Source organism: Pecten maximus, chromosome 15 (assembly GCF_902652985.1).
Source record: "Pecten maximus chromosome 15, xPecMax1.1, whole genome shotgun sequence".
NCBI lineage: Eukaryota > Metazoa > Mollusca > Bivalvia > Pectinida > Pectinidae > Pecten > Pecten maximus.
Window position 1 is genome coordinate 21,579,272 of NC_047029.1, and position 20,695 is coordinate 21,599,966.

The 20,695-nt window shown below is 33.2% G+C and overlaps 2 protein-coding genes across 2 annotated transcripts; both read left to right on the top strand.

Moving 5' to 3' along the window:
* Window positions 1-634: 634 nt before the first annotated feature.
* Window positions 635-11,336, top strand: LOC117343866. Its single transcript, XM_033906412.1, has 12 exons — window positions 635-657; window positions 1,026-1,118; window positions 1,827-2,004; window positions 2,675-2,772; window positions 3,166-3,343; window positions 3,640-3,740; window positions 4,665-4,842; window positions 5,530-5,639; window positions 6,106-6,283; window positions 7,568-7,674; window positions 8,578-8,755; window positions 11,188-11,336. The coding sequence occupies exons 2-12, from the start codon at window positions 1,031-1,033 to the stop codon at window positions 11,258-11,260; spliced, it is 1,467 nt and encodes a 488-aa protein (XP_033762303.1). The 5' UTR covers window positions 635-657; window positions 1,026-1,030; the 3' UTR covers window positions 11,261-11,336.
* Window positions 11,337-17,082: 5,746 nt separating this feature from the next.
* On the top strand, window positions 17,083-20,346 carry LOC117343867. Its single transcript, XM_033906413.1, has 3 exons — window positions 17,083-17,589; window positions 19,494-19,668; window positions 20,158-20,346. Exons 1-3 carry the CDS (start codon window positions 17,493-17,495, stop codon window positions 20,219-20,221), a joined length of 336 nt encoding a protein of 111 aa, XP_033762304.1. The 5' UTR covers window positions 17,083-17,492; the 3' UTR covers window positions 20,222-20,346.
* The last annotated feature ends 349 nt before the right edge of the window (window positions 20,347-20,695 follow it).

Genomic DNA, 20,695 nt, shown 5'->3' on the forward strand with positions numbered 1-20,695 from the left:
GATTTTATTATCTTCCGAGGTATACCTGTTAGACCTGGCAGAAAGACAACACGTTTGACAATAATTCTTACATAATTATTATTGATTAGGTTTTGACACATTGAAATATTTACGCCTACATTTTCATCCTTCCCCTTGGTCTCATGGCGGTATCAAACCTACCTACAACTGTCTTGGAGAAAAACAAGCACGCTTCCCATTGCGAAACCCGATCAACCAACATGCACCGTTAAAATTCAAACAGCATAAGAAAGGGTAAAGCAATGCTACATTTGGAAGGATAGATAGATTTGATTCTAATGGACTTGATGCATTATCAATCTTTGTTGACCGATCTCATACCTATAAGGGTTACATATGATATAACTTTTATCCCTTTCTTTGATAATTGACTTCTGTCATATCATTTTAATGACCGCTCGGAGGTTATCGTTTCATTTCGTTCCTGCCTATCCTGCTGTTGTGGAGGAATGGTCAGCGTTTATCGGGATTCCAGTTGGTCCCGAACCCGGACAGTCACGAAATGTATGAGAAATGGTCATATGTTGGTGTGAGAGGGCATGGTCAGTGTGATTGGAAGAAGAGGTTAGGTCAAGGCAGTATAAAACTGACCACTGTTATAGAACTCCCTCCATAATCAAGGTTGTAAGCCAGCAGGTAAGACCATGCATTTGAAGTCTGAAGAAATGATCATATGCGTGGGCGATTTAAATCGATTTCTGAACAAAAAAGAAAATATTTGGGCTTTACATGTTTAAAACAGTTTTTCATATCAAAATGTGTTTGTGTTCAAATTCGGTTTTGCTGACGGTTTATTTATTTTCATATGGTTAAGATATGAAATTCAAATATTTTCAAACCGATTGCAATTCAAATTATTGTTAGATTGAATTATGTATGTTTCTCGTCAAAGCCTTAAGGTGCCTGTTTTACATATTCTTGTTATGATGCAATTTTATTGTAATGTATAAATTAAACACGGTTGCATGGAGTCAGCATTTTGATATCATGATTATTTTTTGCAGTAAACATGAAGTTGTTGGGATTCCTTCTGTTAGCGGTGCCTTTGGCCTTGGCTGCCCCCGAAAGGAGGTCAAACCCCTTCCTAAATGCTATCTGTAAGTGAAATACTGCTATTAAGAAAACTCAACACATATAAGGAACAATCATATTCGATACGGATCTATCAACACAGGCAAAATTATAAATTCTGGTATCAAAAACTCAATGCCTATGCTGTTGAATCTAGACAGTACAAGACTTGATTAGCTTCTTCGACTAAGGGATGTCGCGCCCACTACAAAAATGATTTATTCCTATTTGACATTTTTGTCATCAAAAGTTATCGACAAGAGGCCGACAATGTGTGTAGCTTTAATTTTAGAGTTAGCAAAATTATTATTTCAGGTTAGAAAGCTTTCCATCAATGATGAGTTTAGAAAATCCAGATATCATAAATCATGAAAAAATATCATTATACCATGAAAATGAAAATACAAGAACGTAAGTTGCATATCATATATGGAGCACGATCAAGTTTGGTTTGGTTTATTTTATTTAACGTCCTATTAACAGCTTAGGTCATTCAAGGACGGCCTCCCGTGCGTGCGACATGTATGCGTGTGATGAGTGCGTATCAAAATAAAAATTTAAATAAAAGGCTTGATATAATTTGGAGGGCGACAATAGGGCATAAACTATGTATCCTTTGGTATCTTTTTCAATCTATACAACAAAATATGTTTGTCTTTCAATTGATCATAAGTACTCTTTTATCAGAGATTAAGTATCTTCAATCTTTGTCTGGTTATTTCGTCTTTTCACAGTAAATGTGTTCCACACTGACGAGATCAAGACTATTGTGACAGATTTGTATCACAGCATGGGAACTGATGAACGCGAGGTTGAATGCGAGAGCGAATGCAACAAGCTTGTTGATACCCAATTCGCAACAGGATCACTTAACACTCTCGGACACAATGGATGCCCTCTCATCTGTCACTCGTAAGTCGCTCAATACATCATGTCCGTTGTATGTAATTTGTCCGTGAATCTGGTGTGATTATCTGCAATTTAGAATATAGGGCCAATTGACTATATTGACTATGATTATGATTATCATACCTGTATGTAATACCACAATAACTTTAATTTTGTATAATACGACTTTTACTTCTGATGTCAATGTGTATTTTAAACTTTTGTTAATTGTTTACTAACCGTACATTTTGCGTTTTGTTAACCATCAATATTCTTCGGGGGGTCAAATTGTTTCGAAAATTGCATATTTAAAATGATTTTATTAAAATATGCATCACTTCAAAAAGTATGCTCTCAATTAAACCAAATTTCTACAAAAATATTGCATAATGTTGCATATTGATTCAACAATTGATACTCTATAGAAGCATAACAATAACAAGTGTTCAGACAAAAAAATACACTTCACAATATTTTTAAGATGTTTATTGAATTTCAAAACATTTTCTGCAAAGTGTATGGAATCTCATGGATAAGAGCTTGTGCTATTTGTGTAATGCTCTTCATGTTCAATAATGATTATATATATATGAACATTTAGGAATATGTATATATTTATTAGTTTTTGCGCTGTTCATAACTGTTTAACCCTGAAATAACTCTTTACAGATATTATTATCATTTTTATTTACAGATATCAAGAATTGGTACATTACTTCGATGTATCAGCACCAGCTACCGCTGCACCTGCTAAGAGGGCACTCAGTCTAAATCCTCTACTGTCCTCAATCTGTAAATATGCCTGCATTAAACCCTACCATTACATGCTTGATACTAGCATTCGTGACAACCATATGATAATTGATCCACTGTGAAGAGGACATTGTTTAAAGTACATATTTACGTGGTGATCACATTTTTGCGCTTTTCGCGTTTAAGACTTCCGTTTACATATGACTTTGCTAATTGCAGTTTTTGTGTATTCAAAATCAGTCTTGAAGATATTTCAGGAGTATTCTTAGTTATATTGTTCTTTCATCAAGAAATCATAAAATGTCTACGTAACTAACATGCTATATAATGATATATTGTGTACATAAATAAATACGTTTATACAAATAAACTAAAACTTAGCTATCAATTTTTTTAACTTTGATACAATGTACCATTTCGCTTTGCTTGCAGTGAATGTATTCCACGCCGACGAGGTGAAGACCATCGTTACCGATCTTTACCACTCTATGGGATCTGATGAACGTGAAGTTGAATGCGAGTCCGAATGTAACAAACTTGTCGAGGGCCAATTCTCCACCGGTTCTTTCAATACCATTGGACACACCGCCTGCCCTCTTATCTGTCATTCGTAAGCTTTACATCTATGCAGTGAATACCGTGTTGAAAAGGTCTATTGATATTGAATTAAAATTAATGGCTATTCAGCTTGGATTGTGCGATTGAAATATGACACTGCTTCCGATATGTTTCAGCAAAATCGTTTTGGCTGCCCTATATAGTAAATTATTTCCGCGACGACTGTTCATAACAAATACATTGTATTACGCTTGACTTAACACAACTCCCATAAACGTAATATCTACTACACAGAAATAGTATCGTCTTTCTGCTGAGGATTATATTAGTTATTCCTTATCTTAACAGATTCCAGGAGCTCGTCCATCATTTTGACATCACCCCCCAGACAGCTGTTGCTGGTAGCAGTGCCAAACGTTCATTGGGATCCTCCATTATGAACTCCATCTGTAAGAACTCTTTTAATATGAAGTATTTATATAATATGCTTTTTATAACTCCTTCATGTCGAAAGCGTAATGAAGAATGGTTCCGGTCGATAAATGATCAAAAGCCATTTTTTTAAAGAATGTGTCGTAGTGGGCAATCAACGTTTCCAACTGTATTGAAACATAATTCCAAAATCTAACAATTATTTCGTATATATGTTAATAATACGAAATATCTTTCACGAGTGAGGTTAACATTTTGATATTTTTCACGAGAGCGCAGCAAGAGTGAAATATATCAAAATATTGGCCACACGAGTGAAATATACTTGGTATTACTGAAGATTCTGTTAGGTTTTCTGTTTATTTCATTTTAATAACAAAATATACTGAATAAGCTTTTCATTTTTCCGATCGTCGTTTGAAAGCAGTGGTTTAATTAACAAGCACTCGCCACATGCTTTAAAAGGACATCAAATACCTCATTATCTGCTCTCTGTGTCAATTTTGACAAATTGTTTCTGGAAACTCCTGTCAGTAATGTGTTAAGATACCAATGATCAGTCAATATGAATTTCTTAGTGTGTAACAATTAAATCAATGACCACAGAACATACATAATTTTTAGGAGCAATGCCTTTCCGCGTCCACTGGGAAGGATGGTCAGTCGAATGTTACACAGTTAGAAACTAATATTTAATCGCATTGTCTTAAATCGGTGTATAAAGACTTCTATGTTTGTTATGTGGCTATGACAATAGTCATATTGACACAATTGTAACGTCACAGATCTCATTCTCATTGTGAAATGCTGACTTTCTTTTTTTTAAGAATTTTTAAAAAGATCAAGTTGGAATAGTAAAACTAGTAAAAAACGGTCTAGCAACATTTCCACACCGGATCTTATATTGGAAAGTAATATTAATGCAGCGATTTATTTATCAGTGAATATTTTCCACGCTGATGAGGTCAAGACCATCGTGACAGATCTGTATCACAGCATGGGATCTGATGAACGTGAGGCTGAATGCGAGAGGGAATGCAGCAATCTCATTGAGACTCAGTTCCACGCAGGATCCCTCAACACCCTCGGACACACCTCATGCCCCCTCATCTGTCACTCGTACGTTTCCATAGAAAATATACAAATACTATTGATAATATGTTGATACATATCACAATTGCAGAGACAGAAGAAATCATTGCATTCCAAAACGCCTAGTCGGATCATCAGTGTGTTTTCAAGGATATCGGCGCTAATCTATATTTGATGCAGATTTTCTACTTCCTTATATTAAGTCAGTCGTGTTCTCGATGCTTGATAATATGCCAAGTGGTTGTTCAATTGTCACCACCTTCGTTTTCATGTTGAGTTTCGTTTTGTATGGTGGGTCTCGTCGATGAATTAGAAGACGATTCCTCTTTCCTGACACCTGGTCTTAAGTTCCTTGTACTTTTCAAGGGGCTCAGTGCAAATAAATATATATTATTTCTATTTTTCGGATTTCATGTTTAGTTATTTGATCCTTATTATCCCACAAGCAGTTATTTACAATGCAGTTTTGAAACCATTTTCCATTTCGTCCCTTCGGATCATGAAACCTTTTAAGAAATTGCATTTTGTAGTTGATATGGAATTGTAAAATCATTCCAATGATCTTTTATTTCATTGAACTCTTTATTTCAAACTACCTAGTACACAGTAAAGATATCAAGAGATAAATACCATTTTCTTTGATAATCTTGGAAAGCATAACACATATTAATTAAATATTTTGTATGTCGTTTATTTTGTGCTTTAACATGACAGATTCCAGGAGCTTGTCCACCATTTCGATATCGCCCCACAGACAGCCGTCGCCCCTGCTGCTGGTACCAGTGCAAAGCGCTCACTCGGATCTTCTTTCATGAACTCCATCTGTAGGTTCTTTATTTTCTTTTCGAGACATTTATTTGTTATTCTTTTTAGGCCAATTTCTATTTTGAATATATTCATCACTGTTATCTATAATGTATTATCGGATCCAACATATTTATCTGTCGCTGACATAAATGAAGAGAAGCGGCGATATTTTGTAATACGTCAAAGGGTCGGGCATATTAAAAAAGTTAAAACATCAGAGATTCTGTTATAAATCAACAAAGCCAGAGACATTCTGCAATGCAACAAAATGTCGGTGAGAGTCCCTTTGATGTATTATGGTTGAGATTTTAGCCACTTTGTTGTTGTCAATTAGCTTTGTGATGAAATTAGTTTTTACTGGAAACAACATGTCATTGATAAGCTATGCATTTTTTCGGACTTATAATGTTATAGGTTTTATGCTTTGAACGAAAATTCAAGCACTTAATTAAGGTCACTTCATATTTCGTTTTAATTTATCAGTGAATGTGTTCCACGCTGACGAGATCAAGACCATCGTAACAGATCTGTATCACAGCATGGGATCTGATGAACGTGAGGCTGAGTGCGAGAAGGAATGCAGCAATCTCATTGAGACTCAATTCCACGCAGGATCCCTCAACACCCTCGGACACACCTCATGCCCCCTCATCTGCCACTCGTACGTTGGGTTTTGATAATGCATTTTCCCATTGTTATTTCATATTGAATACTTACTTTTTCACGTTTTTCTTTAAATTTTTTATTAGTAGATTAATAGTTCATATAGGTTCTTAAATGAGTTTTCATTTCATGTGGGTGTTATGAAAAGGGTATTTTAAATATTTCATTTTTGCCAGTCTTGGCGAGATAAAAACAAACATATAGTTTAAAGTTTTCAGACGAAGGCAGCCAGTTTAATGTTTCGTTTTCAATTCATGACGCAAAGTCGTGGTCCATATTATGACGCAACAAGTGATACGTTTTAAAAAATTGACAGTGAATACTCCTCACTGTTCGGTCATTTTATTATATATGTTTATGATATATACAATATGAATATTTTTCTACACAAATACAAATAATTGAGAGAATAGCACACTTTAAATATGATTTTAATAAAAGAAGTAAATCCCGAAACATGAAGGTAAAAACTGCACCTTTTGAAATGTTTAGTCTTTCTATTGGATTTATCCGGAATGCTAGGGACTAAAATTGTGAAAATCTGCTGGAAAATTCCAGGGAATTAATTTAAGCATAAATGAGCTAACACGTAGAAGATTACGCACATTATGATTTTAGTGTTACGATATCGTGAAACTTTGAAATGTTTCTATCCCCAAAAAGTGACACTGTTATTTATGTTCATGGAATTTAGAAAATTGATATTGAAATTTATATTTTAAACTTTTTTTCAATCGTTAGTGTTGAAAAGATCACAAAAGTCTTTTTTAATACAATACATTAGTATTTAATTGTTGAAACAGACCAGAGAAAGAAAGTCATCAATGCACCAATATTTAAAAAAAAATTGAGTTGCCTCCCTTGTTACGCTTTGACGACATGTTATACAACCATACATCTTTTACTGACAAATATGTAGATAGAGTACATCAACATTAATAGTTTTACCTTAAGTTTAAATGATTTGCTGTGTGCTTCCGACCTTTTTTTGGATATAGTACATCTTTAAAGTAATGATCATTTTGACATTTTAAATATAAATTAATTTTCTTCCAAATGTGGTTAAAAGTATATTATATATAAATACAATAAATGGGAGAATGGATGGAATATTAAGAGCGATTTACGAAATAAATACATGCATTCATTACATATTAATATCAATATTTACAAAAGTGTCATAGACTATTTACCATCATATTAAAGTATCTACAACGATAACAAGTTGTTTATTTAGCATGACAGATAAAAATAGTTACATTATTATTTTATATATGTACAGATTCCAGGAGCTTGTCCACCATTTCGATTTATCCTCCACAAGTGCTAACCCAGCCCCAGCAGTAGTCGCCAATAAGCGTGCATTAAACCCACTAGTGAACGCTGTTTGTAAGTAATTAACATGTTTGGGTGTTTCAATTAGAAATAATGATATGATAAAGACCCATGCATACGATCAATATACCAGATACATAGATATATCAACTTCATTTGCTGTCATTGGACATACTTAAAACTGAAGTCGCAGCATGTTTTTTTCACGTTGTATACATGTGTCAGTTAAGATAAGTATTTGAAGTCCTTAATATTTAAGTAATAATATAAGTGCACAAATATATATATATGTTTGTAAGAAATTATCTAAAGATACTCCAATACGCCGTTACTTAACTTTATGCCAATTTTGAACTGTTTTTGAATAGTGGTAACGTATTAGAATATAAACATACATTTACATTCTTTATTTCTGACTTATTCCTTACCAAAACCGACCAAATAGATATAAACATCTGGCAATGCACTTTCTCCTAAGGCCTTTTCTTTTTCCCGATTTATTTTCTTGATATTTTGATTCCTTTTACAATCTGCATCATACAACTGTTCCAAGACTCGTCACTGATTCTTAGAATGTAAAACAAAAGAGAAATCTAAAATTGAACGAAGGAAGTGTTCTTAAGCAAAGGGGGAAAGGAGGTTGAGATTAAGACGAAGTTAAGAAAAGTATTAGATAAAATATTTAAAACAACATAATTGTTTAATAAATAATTAACATTTTAATAATTTAGACTTTTTGTAGAAACTCAGTTTCTGTTATTCAGCTAAATATCTTCTGCAAATGAAACTGAAATTCTTAAATTCTATTTGATGGTTTGATTCTTGACTTCAAAATATACACACAATTCAATGTAAAGGGAAACAACTCGTGAAAAATAAACCAGCCTCAACATGATCGTACGAGACATGTTTTAACTTCATGTATAACAAAATGTTACTGTATTCTATATTTTGCAGTGAATATTTTCCACGTTGATGAGATCAAGACTATTGTGACCGATCTTTACCACAGTATGGGAACTGATGAGCGTGAGGGCGAGTGTGAGAAGGAATGTAATACTCTCGTGGACACACAGTTCAGCACTGGAACGACCAACACTTTAGGACACACCGCCTGTCCTCTTGTCTGCCACTCGTAAGTGGACTTTGGTAGTAGTTTGATTAAGTAGTAAACAATTTTCATTTCACAATTAGTTGGAACTCGAAAAATCTCTCCTTCATGCCTTCTTCATAAAAACAACAAAGAATATCGATGTACAGTATTACATTATGAACTTATATCGCCCGGACAATACTTTTAAGTTGAAGTTATTTTTGTTATTATTCATTTTCTATTTCCATTTTTATAAACAGTATACATTATCAAATTATTGCCTAATCCCGCTATGATATCTCATTCTCACCATACAAATTAATAATCTCATTCACATAAACAGTTAAATATAAGGTTTGTTAATTGACATGAAGTGTCTGAATTGTCAATTGCTGTATTTGGTATCGGAATTGGCATCAATATGTTTTGATTAAGACTTCAGTTTGACGTTGTTTACACAAGATATAAAATGAAAATAAGTTAAAAAAATGACTGATTGTATTCATGCAACTTCTTTGCGTTGTATAATGTCGTCCAACAAAAAGGGAAACTGATAATATAGATAATCAAATAAATGAAACAAAATTGCAAATATAACTGTTTATAACATATAGCTATTTTACAATAATGAGTTGGTAATATGAATATAGTACGTATGACAGATGCGCTTTGATTTTGAACAAAATCATCACTTTTATTTTCTCTTACTATTGATAATTACAGTAGGTTCATTAAATATGTTTTTTTTATAAATATTGTATATTTTGTGAGCTTCCTACAGCTGCTGCTATAATTGAAAAATATTGCAATAAAACTACTTTTGTTTCAAGATTTGAACATACGTATTTTTTAGATTTACCTATTGTTTCCGTACCTAAAAAAGATTTCATGACTTTATTTTATATAAGTTGATTTTGCATGATTTTTGTGCCTTTTAATATATATCCCGGGTAATAGGATACCTTTAGCCTGGTGTAGTGAATCAACTTTAAATGTATGTGGCTTTTCATGTATTCAGATTCAAAGTTAGCTTGAACACAGTTTTACTATCAGAAAGTTTCATAAATAAAACTGTATTTCATAAAATTTCATAAAAACAACGAGTGAAAATCAACTTCTAACTGTCATAGATAACATGATACAATCTAACACATTTTAAAGAATATAATTGTGTTGCAAAATTGTCTTGTATAGTTGAAATTGTGAAGCGGCTTCATATATAAAAAAAGTTTATCCACAAAACATATTCAATCAAACTCATACTTTATAGTGTTTAAATTTATAAATTGATAATTTAGTTTAAATATGTTCGAAATCAAAATTTATCTAAAATACGGAACAGTATTCAATATTTATACCACCTTCCTTAAAGAGGCTTACCCGCAGACGAACCGGTAAACGGCACATCTCCGATCACTAAATAAACTTCAGTACACGTTTCTATGTGACAAAATTAGAGGCTTTCCGACTTTATTTCTTGAAAAGAATTACAGAATATGTATTTAAAAGACGTTTTAAAACTCAACCTGAGAGGGAAATGCATGGAATATAACGGCAAATTTTCTTTGTAAATCGCCGCTGCCTTTGAAGTTATCACTGTGCGGCACTGTGCACGTGCTTGTATCTTTGATGTGTCAATCAAATTAGACTCCACTTTATAGCGGGGACTTATTGCGGGTTGCGATTAAATAAATAATATTTAAAAATGAGGTTTTAATATCACTTTTCAGCGTTTTATAAGGAAAATAAAATGAAAAACTCTACAATTCCAACAATCTGTCATGTGTAAAAAATCTTTTTCTATTAGCCAATTTTTCTGATCTCTCTGCGGACAAGCCTCTTTAATCTCCATTTCTAATTTTGAATTATTGACGATAAGACTTTTAAGGTATGCACGGACAGATCCTTGACCTTTGAAGCGAGTGTGATGTCAGGTGCCCTTAAGACACGCATTCAGTGTGGCATTTTGAGATATCTTATCATTCGCAGTATTTTATGTATTATGTGAATAGTGCCAGGTGCTAATGTCGGATATTATCTATAGGTTTGACGTCATCATTCAAAGACTTGTAAAAAAAAAGAATGAATGAAATAAACTCGTTGGTTACTTTTGTACATTTTAATACTAAATATGTTGTTACTAATCATAAGAAATATCACAATACACTTACCAAAGGATATAACGTGTCGTATCATTCATAATACAGTTAATGTATAATTTTGTTGAGATATGTAGATCAGTCATTTCATACCACATACTTAAACAAAACAAAAACCGAAGTCGTGCTTTACGCAGGCACAATGATAGGTACCGCAGGAGACACTGAAACTGTTATTTTCGGAGAATATTGCTTTTCTTGTATCTTGTTTGTGCTTAATCTATTTTGCTCTCTTAATTTATGTATGGACATTCAGTACAATTTTGTCCAAGTGTGTTGATGCTAATGTATATATATTTATATTTTCCCTACCAGGTTCCAGGAACTTGTGGCACATTTCGACATTTCTTCGCAGACCGCTCCCGCAGCTAGCATGTCGCCAGCTTAGAGATGTTTCATTATCAAGCTATCTTTCACCGCCATTTATTCTAATAAAATTTTGATTAAAATATTTGTTAAGTGTTTATCATCGACTTTTTCATATATCAATACAATGCATTATTTCAGAAAGCCATATATTTGATTTGTCAATCAACGGATTATATAAACCAATAGTTAACATTGCCAATCAAATTTGAATTTACCATTTCCTGTTCATGTCTATAGATATGTTCTATACAACACATCATAGTCCTAGATGTTAATAGGACGTTTAACTAAATACACCAAACCAAACCAAACCACAATATAATCCTATTCCTAATTCCCCTACGTGACTTCTCAGCGATTTCTGAGCCCATTTGACGACAACAATCGAGTAGTTTTTATACAAGAAACTAACGGCGAATACGATAGAAGGATAGCTAATTTGCAATAATATGGGTTTACAACTGCGGGTATTGCATATATATAAGTTGATTAACATTTACGGGAAGTATTTAAACACGATTTCCTATGAGGATATACTATAACCATTTAGTTTTTTTTTATTCCTGGCGAACCAGATACAAGTTATTATAGTTACCATGCCTTTTGCTTACTTGCTAATTTATTTTTAATTTGACGACATTGACAAAATAAATTAAGAGTATAATACGCATCTCTTATATAATACTTACATGTAAGCCAACGACCCGTATCTGTTTAGAAATAAAATTAAAGATTGATGCCTTCGTTCAAAATAAAATGCAATGTAGGTATACAATCGAAAAATTGTTTTTTACACACATCAAAAGAAGCTGAAGATAAAACGAACGAATTCAATCTTTAAAATGTTTCTTTTATTATGATGCAGAATTCAGTATGATAGTCCTAGGTTGCGTTAGATGTCGGCACGCGTCTCCGTAGGACTATATGCATATAGCATTGTCCGTTGAAGGCATGTCTTGCGTTATCAGTAACGTAGTTGTACATTCTGTACATCACCAGTTACGCATTAGTTTTAAACTCTTTGTCTAGGAAGTATTTATATATCTCTTTTCTTTTGATCCTTTTCATTGTCGTGATAAAAGATATAAAACACCCGAAAAGAAAGAATATACTTAAAATGATTGAAAAGACGACTTCTTATCTGGAATAGTGCTTACAAACGGTTACAACGTTATCAATATATTCGAGTTCGTGACAAATACAAGTCAGCAATTGTTTCCGTCTAATCTTAAAATCTACAGATAAGGGATGTGTAATGCTGAAATGAACTACTTTCCTTATCGATAACCTATTTCTTAATTTTATCCTGGATTAATTGCTTGGCATTTGAAAATATATTCTCATCACTATCTACCATGAAATCCATACGGGATTTTGAAAACTGATACAAAAGTCAACGCGAATCAGCTATACTTCATGTCAAATATATTAAACATGGCTTAAGCTCTAGAGTCTTTAAGAGGAAGGCAATTAGCACAGTAAAAAATAACGTCGTAACATTCCTGATTGAAACAAATCTTGATCTGAAAAAGAATATTTTAGATAACTTTATATATTTGGATCCATTTTGGACCCCACCACTTAGGATGGGTCAGAGTCAAACTTTACAAACCTAGCCTGTAAGTCCAACTAAGTTTGAATTATTTCCAAATTCAAACGAACAAAACTTCCCAAATCGTTATATGTTCTTATATATTTCTGCCGGATTCAAACTGAAAGCGACTATATAATGTAATAAATCTCGTGGAGAAAAAGATATAAAACGTAAAATTTTCCCAGAGTTTGCTACAACACTAAAACTTTCCAATCAAAACTAAAAGTGACTGGAGAATAAAAATGTAACGAGAGCGGTCTTTATCTAATTCATACAATACCGGTCGCACCCCGCAAAAGTGATTGTATACGCTTGTGTATCGCTTTATTATTGGTATATCTAAATACTTGTCGGCCAAATTCCGTGTTTCATGAAGGCAAAATCTAAGGTAATAGTCCGACTCATAAGAAACTGTTGAAAATTTAGCTAATTTAGCGAACTGCAAATTCGGTGGGTTGTCATCAAAATTATCAAAATATAGATTGGTATTAAACATGAATCTCAGCATTGTGATGTATTGATTGAAACACTTCTCTGTGACATTAGCTGTGAATAGGACGTTAAACAAACTAAACCAAACTGTCTAGCAAAGATCAATAATTAGAGCAGAAAACAGTGTGATATGTAAAATCGATCACGATGATACCCTGAAATTGAACCAAATCGATATACTTGCATAATTAGTACTCGTACTGAATGACAATATTAACATTCTGTGTAACATTTGACTATATGTCGTTAGGGAACCAAATTATAGTTAATGCGACTGTACATCCCAACTTGCAATGATTCTGTCGGTATAGGAATACAGATAAAGGTTATCTACAAACATGTGTCGTTCGGTATCAATATACTGAAATTTTGGAATGAAGCAGTCTTAAGCAGAAAACTCGAACATCTGTATTTAGAGGTTTTCAGTAAAATTGGACTAGAGAAATTGTTCGTTATAATCGAAATTCGTGAGAGGATTTTCAAAAACATTGTATGCAAGGCTGAGCACAATTCGAGAACTTTTATTAACATCATAATAAGCAATATGACAATGAAAGAAAACTATGACCGAGTTTTCTGTTTAATCATCCAAGAGCAATATCTTAAGATAAACTCTAAAATTATTGTGATCAATAAGACGCGATCCATTAAAAATCTCGATTTCTCAATAAGTGTTTTCCTTTAAGCTGGACAGAGATTTTATGCAGTTTACCATCGAAGATAGCTTTATTTTTTAAAGCTTTAATAAAGCAACAGATCTATAAAATTATATGGTATTGCTAATTTGCTTTCAAAATAATAACGATTTTGTAAAACCAAAATGTACTGATTTAACCTGTATTTTAACATCTGTTACATGTGGTATGCGACCATCCTTGTCCGATTATAAGGTGAGACCGTACTTATCGTTTACACCTATAATAACAATGCCACGCCAATATTTATCATGATTAAAACACGTGATGGATGGCCATGGCTTATCGCCAGCGCTTAATTTAATCTTAAAACTTGTTCAGAGTTTTCGAAATGCAATGTATCACGCACAGGGAAGCAGGAAACTAAAGACGAAGATTTATAAAGAGGCCAAGGCAAAATGTTTTATAAAAACCGTAAAAATCTCAAGTCGTCCTTTTAGATAAGCAGCATAAATGACAGAAGACAATCTTGTCAAAATCTGGAAATAAACTGAAAAATAAATACATAAATAAAACAAGAGGCCCAAAGGGCCTTAACGGTCACCTGAGATTTGAAATATTTCAGCCAACTAAATTGACCCTTTTTGGCCCCACCCATCAGTCCTAATGGGGTCAGTCTATGAAGAGTATTTGATTCTAACATATAGTTGATAAGAAGATTTTAGAAATTTCAGTCAATTTGACCCTTTTTGGCCCCGCCCACCAGCCCCTGGGGGTCAACCAGGGCCATCATGTACATAACATCAAACTGTCATCCCATGCTGATAATTTGAACCAAGTTAGAATGAATTCCAATACAAATCAAACAAATAATAGTCAAAAATGTGATTTCCCTATATAAACTATAGTAAAGTTTACCCCCTCCCCAGAGGCAAACGTGAGACCCCAGGGTAATAAAATTCACAATTTTGGTAAAGCACCTTAAGACCCTTCCATCTATGAAGAGTATTTGATTCTACCATATCTGAGAGTAGAGAAGAAGATTTTTGAAATTTCAGTCAATTTGACCCTTTTTGGCCCCGCCCACCAGCCCCTGGGGGTCAACCAGGGACAACATGTACATGCCATTAAACTGTCATCCCAATGTGATAATTTGAACCAAGTTAGAATGAATTCCATTATAAATCCAACAATTAATAGTCAAAAATGTGATTTCCCTATATAAACTATAGTAAAGTTTACCCCCTCCCCAGGGGCAAACGTGAGACCCCAGGGTCATGAAATTCACGATTTTGGTAAAGCACCTTAAGACCCTTCCATCTATGGGGACCATATAATTCACAATTTTGGTTGACCTTCAGCCATAGAAACTTTCTGCGAAATTTCATTGAATTTTGTTAAGTGGTTTTGGAGAAGAAGTCGAAAATATAAAAAGTTTGCGGACGCACGACGCACGACGACGGACAAAAGGCGATTAGAATAGGTCACTTGAGACTTCGTCTCAGGTGAACTAACAAAACAGGAATAAAATAATGATGAACTCTTTTTTTGTTACCGATTTTCTGTCTTGTAGTTAATTTAGTACTTGAACCGTCCACGAATTGGATTTATCGTCAATATGGAAACAATTTGAGTTAAAAACGAAACACGATATCCGTTAGATAGTATTAAACCATTAACTTCAATACATTTTGATACAAAGAATATTGCTTTTGTATTTTTCCAGAACCGAAAGTAATGTTTTAATGTTTCAAGTAAAACCAATCATCTATTATGAAATAATTAGTATACATGTACCTGTCTAATTTAAAATTTTCAAAATACATAAACCTGTAAAAAATATATATACGCAATCGTTTTAACGAAACAAACATTGACAGAAATTCAACTGTCACGTACCACTAACAAGGAGCATTTAGTGACAATTAAGAGTTTTTTTCAGAATCAGGTGGTTTTATTTTGATTTGTCAATTTTTCTTTTTCCTTTCATCGTTCGTCGTACAAGTTTTTAATATAGTCAGTAACACTGCCGCCAATTGAAACGTCATACCCCTGTGAATTTATATTTGAACGCCGAGGTTATCACAAACCTTCAGGTCTAAATGAGACACGGATATTGCATGTTTGACGAAATTGTACAAACGATTTGTACTATAAACCATGAATTAGTTATCTTGTGTGTTTCTAAACACCATTATCATATTCACAAACATGTACTGAGATGGTTTAAGCCAATTAATTGAAGTTATAATCAATGTCATGTGGGAAAATATTAAAGATTAAAATTAAACCAGGCCCTAATTAGTTAAAATCATAAAAAAAACTTAATTTTTTTTAAAAGTATATCATGTTAAAGACATTTTAGACCAAAACGATACCACAGTCTGAAAATATATCAATTCGAAAAAGTCGGAAAACGGTCTATTAAGAATATGGACCATCTACTGAGACTGTTTTTATAGTTTTAAGACCGACGGCATCTTAAATTGATGTGTTCAAAAAGCTAAAATGCAAACACAAAATATTTTGTTCAAGTTAACGTAATACTATGACGACAGGATTCCGATGTTTTGCTAACTGTATATTGTTAGGGGTTCTATACAAAAGATAGAGGAAGAAGTATCAAAATAAATTTCATAGATATCATGTGTCATTATTATAATAATGAAGTTGACAGAAATGTCTATGATGCCATGAGATCATTGCAATTTTCACCATCTTGTTTTTATTTTGAGTGTGCTCAAAGGAGCTAAATAAATCTTTTCAAGACCAATTAGAGTGATTAGCTGATAACAAGAGTAGGCTTTCAAAAACGCCTCCGCAAAATATGAAAAAAGGTAAATATAAAGTATTTCAAGTGGTGCTGACGCGTTTTTTTTTCGAATTGTTCAATTCTATTCACTTCCAAATGTTTTATTAAATTTTAAAATTAAATATTTTTGTGTTTTAACTTCTTTATTTACACGTAGTTATGTTTGCTTAGATTTTTCTTAATTTACTTTTACCAACTCTTTAAGCAACCAACAAAGTAAATATATTAATTATTATGCATATGTAGTATTAAATTGAATTAATTTTAAGTTTTTAAGTTTCAATTTTATATGCCCTTCTTACAATTTATTGAATGTGATGGGATAACATCATAAAGAAACAGTGAATAATCAGTGACATTACTTTAACATGACACCGCCTGTGAAGGTCGCGCTTGAGAACATTTGGTATAAGTTGGTCGTTGTCGCTATCACGTCACACTTTGCCTATATAAAGCCTTTTCGGGGTCAACTCTTCCCCATACTACAGCTACCACTGGTAAGTTGCTTAATTTATAACTGTATATCCGAGCGTAGTTTATCAAACGAAAATAAATAAAGACAAAGTAAATGTTTTAGAACAAACACCACATCATCCACCTTTACTAGAGTATTCAAGATTGGTTCGAATTAACATTTTTGTTTACTTTTGAATGAATTTTGATATTGAAATAATTTCTTTCTCTCGCAGATCTACAGCCTGTCATCCAAGGATTCGTCATGAAGTTGGCTCTTTTTCTCGTTATCGCACTCCCCCTGGTGATATCAGCACCACAGAAAAAGGCTCTCGAACTTAATCCCTTTTTAAACAGCATCCGTAAGTTAAGAAGCACCAAATTGTTATTTTGCAATTAAACAAATAATTATAATGTAGTATTGACGTATCCATGTTTGACTTCTCCCATTTGACACCAGTGTGGTGTCCTTGAACATTTAATTAATTTAAAAATGGGATAGTGCAATTTGCAGATGCTGTTTTACCAACAGTGTATACGCTGCCTGTCACAGATATGCATTAAATAACACATATGACCTAGAAATATTATAAATACGTACTAAATATAGAGAGGGGAGAACAAAATGGTTTCTTCGGGATGTAAGTTATCATTGCATAGGCAGCAAGAGAGGTTCCTTCGGGATGTAAGTAATCATTTCATAGGCAGCAGAGAGGTTCAAACTTTCAAAAAATGGTAATATCATAAAGTAAGTGACTTTTATATTTTTTATAATTATACAAAAACCTATTCCTGTTTTCAATCAGCATAATTGAACTTTTCGGAGATGAAGCACCCTCGTAAAAATTACGTTTTTTATTTTCTAACACATTGGGTCTTGTAAGCAAAATTTGTTAATGTAATTAGCGTGTTCTCTTAACAGATGTTCCTGATTTATAGAAAATCAATTATTTGAATGAGGAGCAAATCAATTTTCATAAAATGTACAATAGTATATATCACTCAAATCCCTTATTTCGATTTAAATTGGGTAATCTTACTGTAACAATATACAGATGTAATCAGTGTCATATTTGTGAACCTGTAATATCTACAGGTAATATTACTTAACTGTAGTTCGGTAAGCGTATATCTCTCTTACCCCGACAGGGATATCTACAAGTTAACCGGTCAGAGATTTTTTAATCTCACCCTAGGTTAAGACAAGCTACAAGTGCTCTTTGCATGTTCTCAACAATTGCATTTCGTCACATCAACAATATCATGTTATATATTATATACATAGGAGTGTTAAACAGTTTAATAGAAAAAATACCTCATGAAGGTGAGACAGGGGACAAGTCGTGTTTGGCAACTTACTAATCTCCCCCTCGGGTTGTGATCCCCCTGTCTCAACCCCATGAGGAGAATAATTGCATACAGACCTTCATACGACATAATAATCCTTACAATATGGAAATGTTATTTATGTCAGCCTGAGCTGACCTCGTTTGCTACTGTCATGTATTATACCAAACAACAATCAAAGGGGAAAAAAAAGCACAAGTAGTGTTTAAAAGGTTATTAATGACGAAACAAGTAAAATAAATACAAATACCGTTTTTTATGATCTATATCAATTAGAGTCTACTTATCCATATCCATCTTTATTTTAGTTTTTCATAGATTGCATACAATTTACTATAGGGCATAAGAATTGTACCTGCTACCCCCATTGCATGATCGTAAGAGGCGACTAAATTTGGGATCTTATCTTTTCTCTTCTTTCTGAACAACTTTCTTCTTCCTAATGTCTCCCTTGACAATGCCTCACTTTTGGCCTTTATTTAGTTGAGCGTTCGCCTCTGTGAGTAAGGCTTTGGGTTCTGTCCCCTGGCCGAGAGAGAGTCTTAAAAATGGTAGTTGCTACTCCTGCTTAGCGCTCAGCATATTTGGAGTGGGACAACTGGTTCGCCCGTTGTCAGTATAATGTGACCGCGTGGGGTGTGCTGATGGGTGTCTTAAGCAGTATGCTTTAGTGAGGTAGCACTATAAATCGGCAAAAGTTCCGGCCTATCACAAGGAGACTTAACACACATACGCACTCACCACACGCATGCATGTCGCACGCACGCGAGGCCGTCCTTAAATGACCTTAGCTGTTAATAGGACGTTAAACAAAATAAACCAAATCATATTATTTACTCTGTAATTGAATAAAAAGAATTACAAACTTTTTTGTTTATTAATCTTTCATTTTTTAAACATTCATTATTCTCTGTTTCAGTGAATATTTTTCACGCAAATGAACTCAAAACACTAGTTACGGATTTAGTACAACAACTTGGATCTAACGAGAGGGAGGCGGAATGTGAAAAGGAATGTAACCATCTTGTAGACACTCAGTTTAATGGTACCGTCAATATCCTGACACACCAAGTTTGTCCTATCTGTTGTCATTCGTAAGTCTTAACCCTTTTAATTTGTGTTGTATAAATAGTATGCAAAATCATTGCATAAGAAAGTAAAACTGTTAACAGTATTATTTGCTTACCACAAATCGTTTGCTTAGAAAATAAAACAAAACAAACTGTGATTGATTGTACCAAGAAATGAGGTAATTTATAAGCGATGTTTCCAAAGTTGTCTGCGTTCTCTACGTGAGAGATGTTTAAAACATATTGCATTTATATACAAGCGGTAAAGTTATAGCTTTTTTTAAATTCTTGAAACCAATTTGCTGCGGCAATATTCGTCTCTCAAAAGGTGTCAATGCAATTATACAGTTGCTAGAACATACAAGGACACATAGAAAAAATAATTAGATAAATATGAGATAAAGAGAATGGAGCTAGGTATTAAAAAAATAAGCTGAAATTAATTTTTAAATCAAGTAGTCAGATCGGAAAATGATTATCGGATTATAAATGAGTGTTGTTTTGTTTTGACAGGTTACAGGAACTAGTCCACTATTTCCACATTCCAACTACGGCCCCAGGCAGCGCATCTGCTTAGAACAAGACAATATGACCTTATACGGAATATAATAGTATACCCTTAGTATAATGACATGGCTTTGTATTTCTACGTCTTTACTTTTTTGTTGTTCAATTTTAAATAAAGATGTACAATTAGTTGTATTAGTGTGTTTTACGATTCATTTAGATATTTCCTGTATGATATTGTAAAATCGGAAAGAAATCAAGACTTCAAATTAAAACGTTTTTATTATCATAACTGCAAGATTCCTGAATGGTTTCCGAATCGGATTGAAACCGCATTATTTCGCAAATAAGATAACATGCTAGTGGAATAAAAAGGTTTGATACGAATTTACTAACGTACAAAGAAGATATTTCGCAGATTTCATATGCATTCCTGAAGAACTTTCTATTTTTCGACGCCATCTACCACTAACTAAAACCAAATACAACATGTATACGACAATTTAGTGTTTTCAAAATAATAACGCATCATGACTTACAAGTA

Bases quoted from the DNA above. Each gene is read 5' to 3' on its own strand.
- LOC117343866 (XM_033906412.1), top strand. From the start codon at position 1,031: ATGAAGTTGTTGGGATTCCTTCTGTTAGCGGTGCCTTTGGCCTTGGCT. The intron at 2,005-2,674 runs GTAAGTCGCTCA...TTTTATTTACAG, and splicing joins TGCCCTCTCATCTGTCACTC to ATATCAAGAATTGGTACATT. The intron at 5,640-6,105 runs GTAGGTTCTTTA...TTAATTTATCAG, and splicing joins TTCTTTCATGAACTCCATCT to TGAATGTGTTCCACGCTGAC.
- LOC117343867 (XM_033906413.1), top strand. From the start codon at position 17,493: ATGAAGTTGGCTCTTTTTCTCGTTATCGCACTCCCCCTGGTGATATCA. The intron at 17,590-19,493 runs GTAAGTTAAGAA...TCTCTGTTTCAG, and splicing joins TCCCTTTTTAAACAGCATCC to TGAATATTTTTCACGCAAAT. The intron at 19,669-20,157 runs GTAAGTCTTAAC...TTGTTTTGACAG, and splicing joins TGTCCTATCTGTTGTCATTC to GTTACAGGAACTAGTCCACT.